At 38.0% G+C, this 11,279-nt stretch overlaps 2 protein-coding genes across 2 annotated transcripts in view; both read left to right on the forward strand.

The window, feature by feature from the left end:
- LOC127414543 (dmX-like protein 1) overlaps positions 1 to 10,860 on the forward strand; it is a 59,904-nt gene extending 49,044 nt beyond the window's left edge. Inside the window, exons 35-45 of the mRNA XM_051652645.1 lie at positions 224 to 277; positions 2,903 to 2,989; positions 3,073 to 3,194; positions 3,818 to 3,959; positions 4,084 to 4,144; positions 4,239 to 4,366; positions 4,876 to 4,953; positions 7,433 to 7,524; positions 7,607 to 7,659; positions 7,741 to 7,958; positions 9,712 to 10,860. Coding sequence (XP_051508605.1) covers positions 224 to 277; positions 2,903 to 2,989; positions 3,073 to 3,194; positions 3,818 to 3,959; positions 4,084 to 4,144; positions 4,239 to 4,366; positions 4,876 to 4,953; positions 7,433 to 7,524; positions 7,607 to 7,659; positions 7,741 to 7,958; positions 9,712 to 9,936 — 1,260 coding nt within the window. The 3' untranslated portion in view covers positions 9,937 to 10,860. The remainder of the gene's footprint in view (positions 1 to 223; positions 278 to 2,902; positions 2,990 to 3,072; positions 3,195 to 3,817; positions 3,960 to 4,083; positions 4,145 to 4,238; positions 4,367 to 4,875; positions 4,954 to 7,432; positions 7,525 to 7,606; positions 7,660 to 7,740; positions 7,959 to 9,711) is intronic.
- The window catches only part of LOC127414575 (protein-lysine 6-oxidase-like), a 134,796-nt gene that overhangs the window by 26,339 nt on the left and 97,178 nt on the right, over positions 1 to 11,279 (forward strand). The window lies entirely within an intron of this gene.

Raw genomic sequence — 11,279 nt, forward strand, 5'->3', positions numbered from 1 at the left:
GTTCACACATGTGATCAAAATTCTCTTTTAGCACTAAACACTCACTTTCAGGTTCTGTTTCTGTCTGTAACTGTCACTTGAGTCTGATTTGTAATTAATTCTCTTCATTAATGTTCTAGTAAGTTGTGTTGTATATGTTGTAATTTGTTTGGTAATTAACCATCTAATTGTGTATTGTGATTTGTGTGATTGACTTGCATGTGTCATCATAATCATAAATCAGGACATCACTGACAGTATGAAATGTTCTGTGCTGGTGGAGCCCAACCAAACGCAGGTATCTGCAGACAACTCTTCCTCTTAATGTTCTCATATTCATCCAGTCATTTTATTTGAGCAGGTGTCGTGTTTACACTAGGGATTGGACAATATACGTAATATCATGAACCGATATTTCTATCCATGTGATTATAAATGAAATGACCCATCAAACATCATAATCTCTTTATCGCTTGATTTTACCCCTACTGCACTTTATTTTTCTACACTGTTTACAGGGTTTGCACAAAGTCTTTGAAGTGCTCAAAGCGCTTGAATTTAGCTTATTGAAATTCAAAGTACTGGAAAATCACCTTGAGATTAAAACAGAACATTTCTTCCGTGTAATGTGTGTCCATCAAAGATTAAATCCACACACTCCACTTTCATTGAAGTCTTTTAATATCCTTTCTGTTCTTTACAGTCAAATAAAATAGTAAGAAGTAATATTCATTTGAATCATATAGCACGGGTGCACTAAAAAAACAGAGACTTCTCTCTCGTTTATAAACTGGAACACTGTGACATGCTCTAGAAGTCTTAATGCGCTTGTTAGCGCTTGTAATACAAATATATGGAAAATCAGTAGCTGTGTCTTGTTTCGAAGGCTGTGTGCTAGATAGGAAGCTTCCTTTGAAGGCTGCAGTATACTGAGTGTACTCCTTTAAACAAGCCTCGTTTAAACGAGACGGCCTTCGTAGGACAAACGGAAACGTAACGTAACATGGTTGCTATGACAACACGCCACTCTTTAGCAAGCGCTTTGAGTGAGAAGGGAACAAAGTCCCTTTAGAAGGGAATGTATGAGATACATTTTAGGAGAGTTATAATGATTTAAAGAGAAAAGAAAATAGATTTTACAGGTGTACTTTTAGTCTATAATACTTTATTTTAATTATATATTAATATAATTACACATATTATATACTCTGCACCCATCTACTGAAGTATTTCAACTTCGGAATTAACATTCCTTGCGTTCGAACTTCATATTTACGAGCAAATTGGCGTCATATTTTTTTGACATTTCCGTTGAAGCAAAGAATTGTGGGTTGTGAGTGCCCACGAAGGATACACCTCATGCATCCTCCGAATTCCCATGAAAGAAGGTCACATTCAAAGGCTGCATTTGAAGTGTCCTACCGCTTTTCTGAAACGAGACCGCCTCGATGACGTATACGGCCAACAAATCCGACCTCTGGAGGATGCATCCTTCCAAACAAGACACAGCCAATGTTACTGTAAATTATACACATTATTTCAAACACTGATATCTTATATTGTTATTATATATACAATTTCATGATAAAATATTAATTAATAGAATGTAGAATTTTTATATTTTTAAAAAGTTAAAATGTGATTATAATAATGATGACTGAATGATGAAATTATTCAAATGTAAATATTCACTTTCACATATTTTTTTCAGGACCGGTTCTGTTCAGTTCTGTTGTTCTGCACCTGATCAGACTGAATTATCTCACTATTTCTTGAAAGCTTATTTGTTTGTGATCTTTTCTTATAGAGAAACTCTTATTTAAAATTTGAGCATTTATATTGTGTATTAAAGAACTTTATTTTGATGAGAAATTGTGCATTTAGCGCAAACATTTAGCATACAATTTTCTATCATACTTTGTCATTTAATTGTTGTTCTATCGAATCTAGATTATATTGAATCGTGAAACTGATATCGTACATCGAACCGAATCGTGAGATAACCATATCGTCCCATCCCTAGTTAACACTCATTTAAAGAGCACCTATTATGGTTTTTAAACATGCCTAATTTAGTTTTAATAGGTCTCAACATTAGATTTACATGCATCCAAGGTCAAAAAACACTTTAATTTGCTCATAATTTAAATTGCAGCATTAGCTTTTTTTCTCAGTGTCAAAAACGACTCGTTCAATGATCCGTTCTAAAGGATTCATTCTAAACTCCTCCTTTCAGAGAGCATACTCTGCTCTGATTGGTCAGATGACCCAGTCTGTTGTGATTGGTCTACCGCTTAGTGTAGTGTTTGAGGGTGGGTCAAAGCTGTTCACGAGCAGCCAATGAAGACCAGAGGCGGGGCTTTTGTTACCAAATTACGTAGATTAGGACAGGAAGTAAGTCTGGAATTACTAACGACTCGTTTCAGGTGTTCAGAATCGGTTCTTTCTTTTGGGAGTCAATAACTCCATTTGTCATGTACTTTGATTTTTGAAACGTTGCAGACTTTTTTACATTCACAAACAGCTATATAACACTACATGAAAGGTCATATTTGAAAAACCATAATAGGTGCTCTTTAAAGTCAACACGAAAGCTAAATTGACCCCTGTTTTCTTTCTTAATACAGTTTCCTGGTCTTATTGTGAATGATTCATCAGTGCATGTCAGTGGAAATATGTCATTCCATGCTGACTTTACATACTTGAAGTGTAAATACTGAACTTGAGTGAATAAATTGGACTGTAACACATTATTTCCACATTTATACTCATGACAGAAAAGCCTTTTAAAGAGTCTTCAAACAGCACAACATATGACATGTTCTACTCCAGAATGACCTCTGACCTTTGTGTTAATAATATGTGGCCTGTCATTCAGATATTTGTTAGCAGTATTCATTAGGTAATGTGTGATTCTCCACAGATTGAGTCTGATCTGGGGTTTCCTGGAGGAAAAGCTCGCATCATCCACAAAGAGTCTGACATCATCACGGCGTTTGCCATCAATAAGGTGTGTTGAAGTGAACCGCTCATCTGATCTGTGTGTTCTGTGTGGAGGGGCTGAATTATAACCAGTCGCTCTCTGTTTTTCAGGCCAATCGGAACTGTTTAGTGATTGCGTCCACTCATGACATACAGGAGCTGGACGTGTCCGCCATCCTCGCCACACAGATTCTAACGTGGATCGATGATGAGGCAGAGACAGAGGTCAAAGGGTAAGAGGAAACTCAACAATCAGCTAATACTGCAGTTTAAATAGTTTGTTGTTCAGGTGTGTGTCTTTTGTTAAACACAATGACCACATTTGTGGACTGTAGGCTCGGTTTAAGTTCAAATATCATATATTTACTGTGTATTATCACATTGAGAATAAATGGGTTCATCAAAAACTGGAAAATGTTGCTTTCAGAGGCTTTATATGGAGTTAGGATGAAAATAAGGTGCATTTCAAACTGTTCTGAGACCAGTGCAGACAGACAGCACACTGGAGGTTAAGTCATTCCCTAAATAGGGAGCAAGGGAGCATCCTATAGCTCTCTATGCAGTTAAGTGCATTCACTCCTAAAATCTGATCAAAAGTTCAGTTTCAGGCTGCAGATGATGTTTGGATCACTCAACATGTTTGACAGACATGTGACAATGATAATCAGTACATAGATTCAGAATTTATAATGTATCATTTTATTTTAACATGGTTGACAGTGATTGGATGATGCTTTTATCTGTCATAAAAATAAAAAAACACAATATCTCCTCCTCCTGCAGAGGAAGTGCATATTTGATTAAATATTAAAATATTCAATTAATACACTGATGTGAAATCTGTGTTGTGTGACAGGGGAGATGATTTCCTGGTTGTTCATGCTCGAGATGATGTCAGCACGTTACACGGCACCACTCCGTACACCCACAGCAGCCCCGGCACGCCCATCAACATGCCCTGGCTGGGCAGCCTGCAGACGGGGCGAGGAGCTGCAGTGGTGAGCAAGAGCTGAACGGTCACATGACCAACTGACCCTATGTCACATAATCTATAAGTACTTCTGAAAGATCCCACACTCACTTTAGACTCTCAGTTTTATGCTCTTTTCTTTCTCAATGTAGCTCATCAAGAGAAACATTAATAACGTGAGACGGATGACATCACACCCCACACTGCCGTACTGTATGTGATCTTTATCTACTGTCAAACACAAAAACACTCATTACTGTGTTTATCAGAGCTGCTAAAATTGCACTGCATCTGTGTGTGTGTGTAGATCTGACAGGAGCTCAGGACGGGAGCGTGCGGATGTTTGAATGGGGTCACTCACAGCAGATCACCTGCTTCAGGAGTCCAGGAAACTCCAGAGTCACCAGAATCCGTTTCAGTTATCAGGGCAATAAGGTGTGTGTGTGTGTGTTAGACTGTGTGTGTGTGTGTGTGTGTGTGAGAGACGTGTGTGTGTGTGTGTGTGAGAGACTGTGTGTGTGTGTGAGACTGTGTGTGTGTGTGTGTGTGTGTGTGAGAGACTGTGTGTGTGTGTGAGACTGTGTGTGTGTGTGTGTGTGTGTGTGTGTGTGTGTGTGTGTGTGTGTGAGAGACTGTGTGTGTGTGTGTGTGAGAGACTGTGTGTGTGTGTGTGAGAGACTGTGTGTGTGTGTGTGTGTGTGAGAGACTGTGTGTGTGTGTGTGTGAGAGACTGTGTGTGTGTGTGTGTGTGTGTGTGTGTGAGAGACTGTGTGTGTGTGTGTGAGACTGTGTGTGTGTGTGTGAGTGTGTGTGTGTGTGTGTGAGCACGCGTGTGAGACTGTGTGCGTGTGTGAGAGTGCGTGTGTGTGTGTGCGCTGTACAACACCAGTAAATACTGACTGTGAAAGGAGTGTGTAACTGCAGCTCTTGTGTTGTTTGTGTAGTTTGGAGTTGTAGATGCTGACGGAGCGCTCAGTCTGTGGCAGACCAGCACCAGTGGAAACACACACAAACCATACCTGGTACATTCAGCTGTTTATCTCACATGATATATGCACTTATGGATCAGTGTTTCTTCAACTTTGGCACTTTCACTGATTAATAAAGTACCTATGTAAATTAATAATCTAATTATGTCTGTATGCTTATAGCAGCCTAATATCTATAGCCCAATATTTGTAGCCTGAGTAATTTCATAAATACACAAACATTTTCAGTCATTAAACACACTATGAAGAAAACAGTTTTTTTTTTAACTCACATTAATGTGACACTTGGGACTGCCGTTCTGAAATGATAATGTCCAGAGACTGGATTGCATTCAGACTAGCATGGTAGCGTTACGTAAAGTGACCTTGTCCAAAAAGAAGGATTCGTAGCATTGATGGATTATTGTGATTGGACAGCTAATAATTAACGTCACAATTTGCAGCCTCATACTTGAGGTCGATTACGTAAACCTGGAGATATTAACACAATTCGACAATAGAGGTCACTGTTGCCCCAAACATTGCAAATAGTTCTATCTTTCTAACTGGTCATTTGTACTCATGACAGAATAGAAACCTATTCACGTGGCTCATAAAAACAGATGTACTTCAAGCTTGAATAAGTCAGTGATTTTGTGTGCTGATATCGCCTCTACAACTGCTTCATGTATGTAATGAACATTGGAAGATCTCTACGCCCACTTACGGCTCGTATGGTAGGAAAATCCGTACTTTTTTTTTAACTTTTATATGATATTCGCACTAAATTAACTTGTTAAAATTGACAGCCCTAGTTTGAAACTATGATAATCTAAACAAAGAGTGAAAATAAACAAACCATATCAGTATTTATTGTGTGAAAATTATTTCTTGAGATTTTTCAAAAATTACGACTGTCCCACAGTTGACATCATTTCCATCACACCAAACAATTTAGCCCCTAATAAAGTTTTGTCTAAAGTTAGTGTACTTGTTAAACAAGTGCTCAAAAGTGTCAGTGAAGAGCATGCTTGAGGTGAAATATGAGACTAAACAAAGAAAAATCAAGGGAAATTAATATCACTTTTTATTAGGCGTCATTTTCAATCAAGCTGTTATTTGGCTAAATTATGCAAAAAGTGTGAAAATATGATTAGATACATGTTTGTGTATCAAATTCTGTATTTAGGATAAATTAAATGTTAGCTGTGAAATTAGTCTTAGCAAGACAAAGTTCATATTATTTGAAAAAGATTAAAAATGTCATTTCCAGCACAGAATTCTATTAAACACAATAGAGCGCAACAGTTGCTGCTCACTTTATTCCTCCATTCATTTCTCCCATAGACTTTTAATAAAAGAGTTGTGAGCCATGAACCAAACCAACCAGCTCTGAGGAGAAGCACATCATCACAAACTTTGTTTTGAGGCAAAAAAGTGTTTGAAAATCAGACATAAAGACAAAGATACAAGACTGTGTACTTACTGTCTTTCATGAGGGCACAAACTACAATCCCATGATGCATTGCGAATGATGTCATTGAATAAAAAATGATGGGAATATATAAAAGTATTGATGTTAGGTTATTGATTATAAGTATAGAAACTATATATTTTACTTTTATTGCAAAATATTCCCATATGTACAAGTAGTTTAAGGGTGAAGGGACAACAACTCGATTACATTATTCCCAGTGCATCATGGGAGCGCACGGTCACTTCGAGGCACGTTTCGTTGGCTGCGGTTCTCTGATTGGTGGATCTTTCTCAGCTGGACTATGTAGTTGTTTACCATGAATTCTGCTATCAAACGTGATTTTTAAACAATAAAGTTGAGATAACGCAGACGGATGGTTTCAACAGACGCATATACCATCGATGAGCAACCTCACAGCTCACGATAGGTCTGTCTTTAAAGATTTATAAGTTATCATTGAAAATCGATTTGTCTATGGAATAAATGAATGGGATTTTTTCTTCCAGAACCAGACTGTTGCGCTCTATACAGAATATGAGATGTGCTGAAATGACATAAATCTCCTGTGATGCATGAACATGCACTGATGGACATTGTTAGTGGAATAATTAAGTACACTAGTGAGAGTGTGAACACATGCTTTAACCAGACTTTACTTTCTAGAAGTGCTGAAAGTGCCCGAAGTTGAAGAAACACTCATATGCTTTCTCTCAAAACATTCTTAACAAAACTGAAATAAATCCTCCATCACACCTCAATTATGAGCTGTTTTTACCTGTAAATCATGTTCCTGCTGTTATTGTGAATTATTCATCAGTGCACGTTATTACAAAAAAACTCAAATGCAAAACATAATAACAACTTTCCTTTTTGGCTGACACCATGAGGTCCTGTTATTTTTCAAGCAGCTGTCATATAGAGAAATGTTACACCATTCCTCATGGATCAAGTCCCACCCACATTCATTCTCTGTAGAAATGTTCATCACAGATGAACAGTGTTTCATATTGATTTATTGAGTCTGAGGTTTGTGAAGATGTTGTTCTTGTGTTCCAGACGCTTCAGTGTCACAATAAAACAGCCAATGACTTTGTTTTTGTGGGATCATCGTCTCTCATCGCGACTGCAGGCCTGTCATCAGACAACAGGTACAGTGTATACATACACATGTACAGTATATCTCACGGTAACACAGTCACTGAAGTTCATTCTCTCCTTCTGTTGTGACAGAAATGTGTGTCTGTGGGATACTCTGGTCACTCCAGCGAACAGTTTAGTTTATGGTGAGTCAGCATCACAAACGGTTCAACCACATATGTGTTTCATTCTGTGTGATTCACTCAATCTCTTGTGTGTGATGTCAGGCTTCTGCTGTCACGAGTCTGGCGCAATGGTTCTGGCGTTAGCTTCCAAACAGCAGCTGTTGATCAGCGGCGGTCGGAGGGGCTGGATCAGCGTTCTGGATCTCAGTCAGAAAGTCCAGCGACAGAGTTTTCAAGCTCACGATTCACCTGTTAAAGCTCTCGCCGTGAACACCACTGAGAGCTGTTTCATCAGCGGTTCTGCTGAAGGCAACATCAAGGTGAGAGAGAGCCGGTGGATCACAACACGATTCGTTTACTTTGTGATTCATTCACTAAGAATTAGAAATGAGGATGATTTCTAACATGAACGTAGACAGTTCTAGTTACATAAACTCCATTTTGTGTTTTGAAATGTCTCGGAGAATTTCAGGTGAAAATAAAGTAAATTGTCATGAAAGTATCGTCATAAGGTTAAAAAATCTTAAAGGTCTTCATATCCTCCAGAGACCCGAGTGTGACTGCAGTGTGCATTTTCACTTCCCTGTTTGATTTGTAACTAGTAGCACCTATGAGACATGCAAAAAAATAAAAAAAAATTTTTTTTTTTTCTAGAGCAAATAGTTTTCCTAAAAATGTATGTCCTCATATGTGGACAGCGGGACTAAGTTGTGAAATTTTAAATAACACTAAGTTTAAAAAGTCTGATTATATTCATCAAATAGTTTATTATGTGTCCAGGAGTGTCTGTCAAACATGTTGAGTGATCCAAACATCATCTGCAGCCTGAAACTGAACTTTTGATCAGATTTTAGGAGTGAATGCACTTAACTGCATAGAGAGCTATAGGATGCTCCCTTGCTCCCTATTTAGTGAATGACTTAACCTCCAGTGTGCTGTCTGTCTGCACTGATCTCAGAACAGTTTCAAATGCACCTTATTTTCATCCTAACTCCATATAAAGCCTCTGAAAGACACATTTTCCAGTTTTTGATGAACTCATTAATTCTCGATGTGATAATACACAGTATATATATGAATGTATTTATTAATGTTAATGAATAGAATCATATTGTGCAGTGATAACAAAATTTACATTAGAATGAAGCTAAATGACCCACAGATGTGCTCATGTTGAGAGTTATTCAAAATATATATATTTTTTTTACTTTTATGGGAATAATGTCCCAAAATCCACATATGTGGACATCATGTTTATCAGGACGCTGATGTGCCAAAAATGAACAGATTTCTTAAAGCAGCATATCAAATGAAACTAGAGACTCTCCTCTTTACAAACAGGTTTCAGTGAAAAAACTTAGAGGTTTCTTATCAGAGGCATTTTTGTTGACTCTGCACCCGTAGAAATGCTTCAAGGAAATCAACGTCATGTTGTTGTGTCACATGACTCGGTGCGGCAGAAGTTTAACCCTTAAATGACAGTCTAGAGTCTTGTGAACAGTATTCAGTCGGTTTTTATTCAAGTTATGGGTTGCATATAGCGAAGTAAAAATAGTGAATCTGAAATTTTAGAGGTTAATTTGCAGAGCGAAATATAATGGGCAAAAAATTATCTGTCGAATAATAAAGATGAAATAAAATATATTATATTTTATATTTACAGCTTAAATATACAATCATATGAAATTGCATCCCCAAAAAATGCAAGTACTGTTAATGCACTGAGTTTATTTTTAAATTAGTGCAATTCAATTAAAATACTTCCACATTGGTGGAAGTCAGTTTTCATGTGAACTTCATATAATGAAAATATGTTTCTGTTTGTTTGGAATAAACCAACCCCTGAAACATGAAAGTGCCTGAAATTAAGTGAAATTAGTCACCCTGTGATGTTTTTGTTGCAAGAAACTTTAAAGTTTTCTTGGTAATCCATCAGTAATTCATAATATAAAGTGTTACAGAAGTGTCCAATGGGACTACTTTAAATGTTAGATGCTCATTTGATCTGACATTAATCTGACAGATTATCTATAGGTGTGCATTGATGATGTTTGTTTGTGTTGAATCTGTCAGGTTTGGAGTATGTCGACTCAGAGTCTGTTACACACCTTCAGTAACGAACACGCCCGTCAGTCCATCTTCAGAAACCTCGGCACGGGCGTCATGCAGATCGAAATGGCTCCAGCCAATCACATGTTCTCCTGCGGCGCGGACGGTACAATGAAGATGCGTGTTCTGCCGGACGTCATGAGCACGTACGGCAACAGCCTGAAGAGTGAAGTGAAGTTCATCATGTAGCACATTCACCTTTACTACCTTTGCACACGGTAAGACAAGCAATACGAGAGAGACACATCTGAGCGCGCTCGAAGGACGTAAACGTCACGGCTCAAATCCATCAAATAAAACAGGAAATTAATGATTTATAATCTCAATCCTGGAGTCGCCCTCATATGTATTCAGTCACACTGTTCCATTTCTTATACAGCGAGTTAATATGAAATGTATTTATCAGTTAAGCCTTAACTAGCCAAACTAAGCAGTGTTGTGATCGTGATATACATTTAAATATAGTGATAAGTGTCCTTATATTTCTACCTAATAACCATAACACTCTCGGATCTCGCCGAGTGAGCAACTCACTGGTTAAACTGGACTCATTTAAGTGAGACAGAAGTGGCTTGGAACATGAAGGTCCTGTTAAACTACGTGTGGTAGTTCCTCTGTTGTAATAATAATAATAATTACATAGGGAAGGTATTGTATATTACGACAATAAACAGTATTTAGTTAGATTTAGTCATACTTCACTCTTGGTGCATTTACACACAGGTACTGAGATATTAGCATGAAAAGGTTTTAAAAACCTTCAGCTGAAAAAAATTGTACAGTGTACCTGTTGTTAAATCACATTGCTATTTCTGCATATGAAGCACTTTGTGTAGAACTGAAACATCATTCCATAATAGAGTTCATATGAATAAATACTGAGTTTGACGGACTCGAGAGGTTTGTTCTGTACTTTCAGGATCAATGAAGACGAGTCTAATTCATTCACGCTGCCAAAGTCCCGTCGTTCTGAAGGCATGTCGGTTGGCATCTGATGACATCATCAGTACATGTGATTTGCCTTGGAGAGTGAATAAAGCATCAGCCGTTCAAATATACCGATCAGCCACAACATTAAAAGCACCTGTCTAATATTGTGTAGGTCCCCATCGTGCCACCAAAACAGCGCCAACCCGTATCTCAGAACAGCATTCAGAGATGATATTCTTCTCAGCACAATTGTACAGAGTGGTTATCTGAGTTACCGTAGACTTTATCAGTTCAAACCAGTCTGGTCATTCTCTGTTGACCTCTCTCATCAACAAGGTGTTTCTGTCCACAGAACTGCCGCTCACTGGATGTTTTGTGTTTTTGGCACCATTCTGAGTAAATTCTAGAGACTGTTGTGTGTGAAAATCCCAGAAATACTCAAACCAGCCCATCTGGCACCAACAATCATGCCACACTCCAGATCACTGAGATTTCCCCATTCTGTTGGTTGATGTGAACATTAACTGAAGCTCCTGACCCGTATCTGCATGATTAGCAGTTCCAGAAATACTCAAACCAGCCCATCTGGCACCAACAATCAT

This window comes from Myxocyprinus asiaticus, chromosome 24 (assembly GCF_019703515.2).
Source record: "Myxocyprinus asiaticus isolate MX2 ecotype Aquarium Trade chromosome 24, UBuf_Myxa_2, whole genome shotgun sequence".
Taxonomy (NCBI): domain Eukaryota; kingdom Metazoa; phylum Chordata; class Actinopteri; order Cypriniformes; family Catostomidae; genus Myxocyprinus; species Myxocyprinus asiaticus.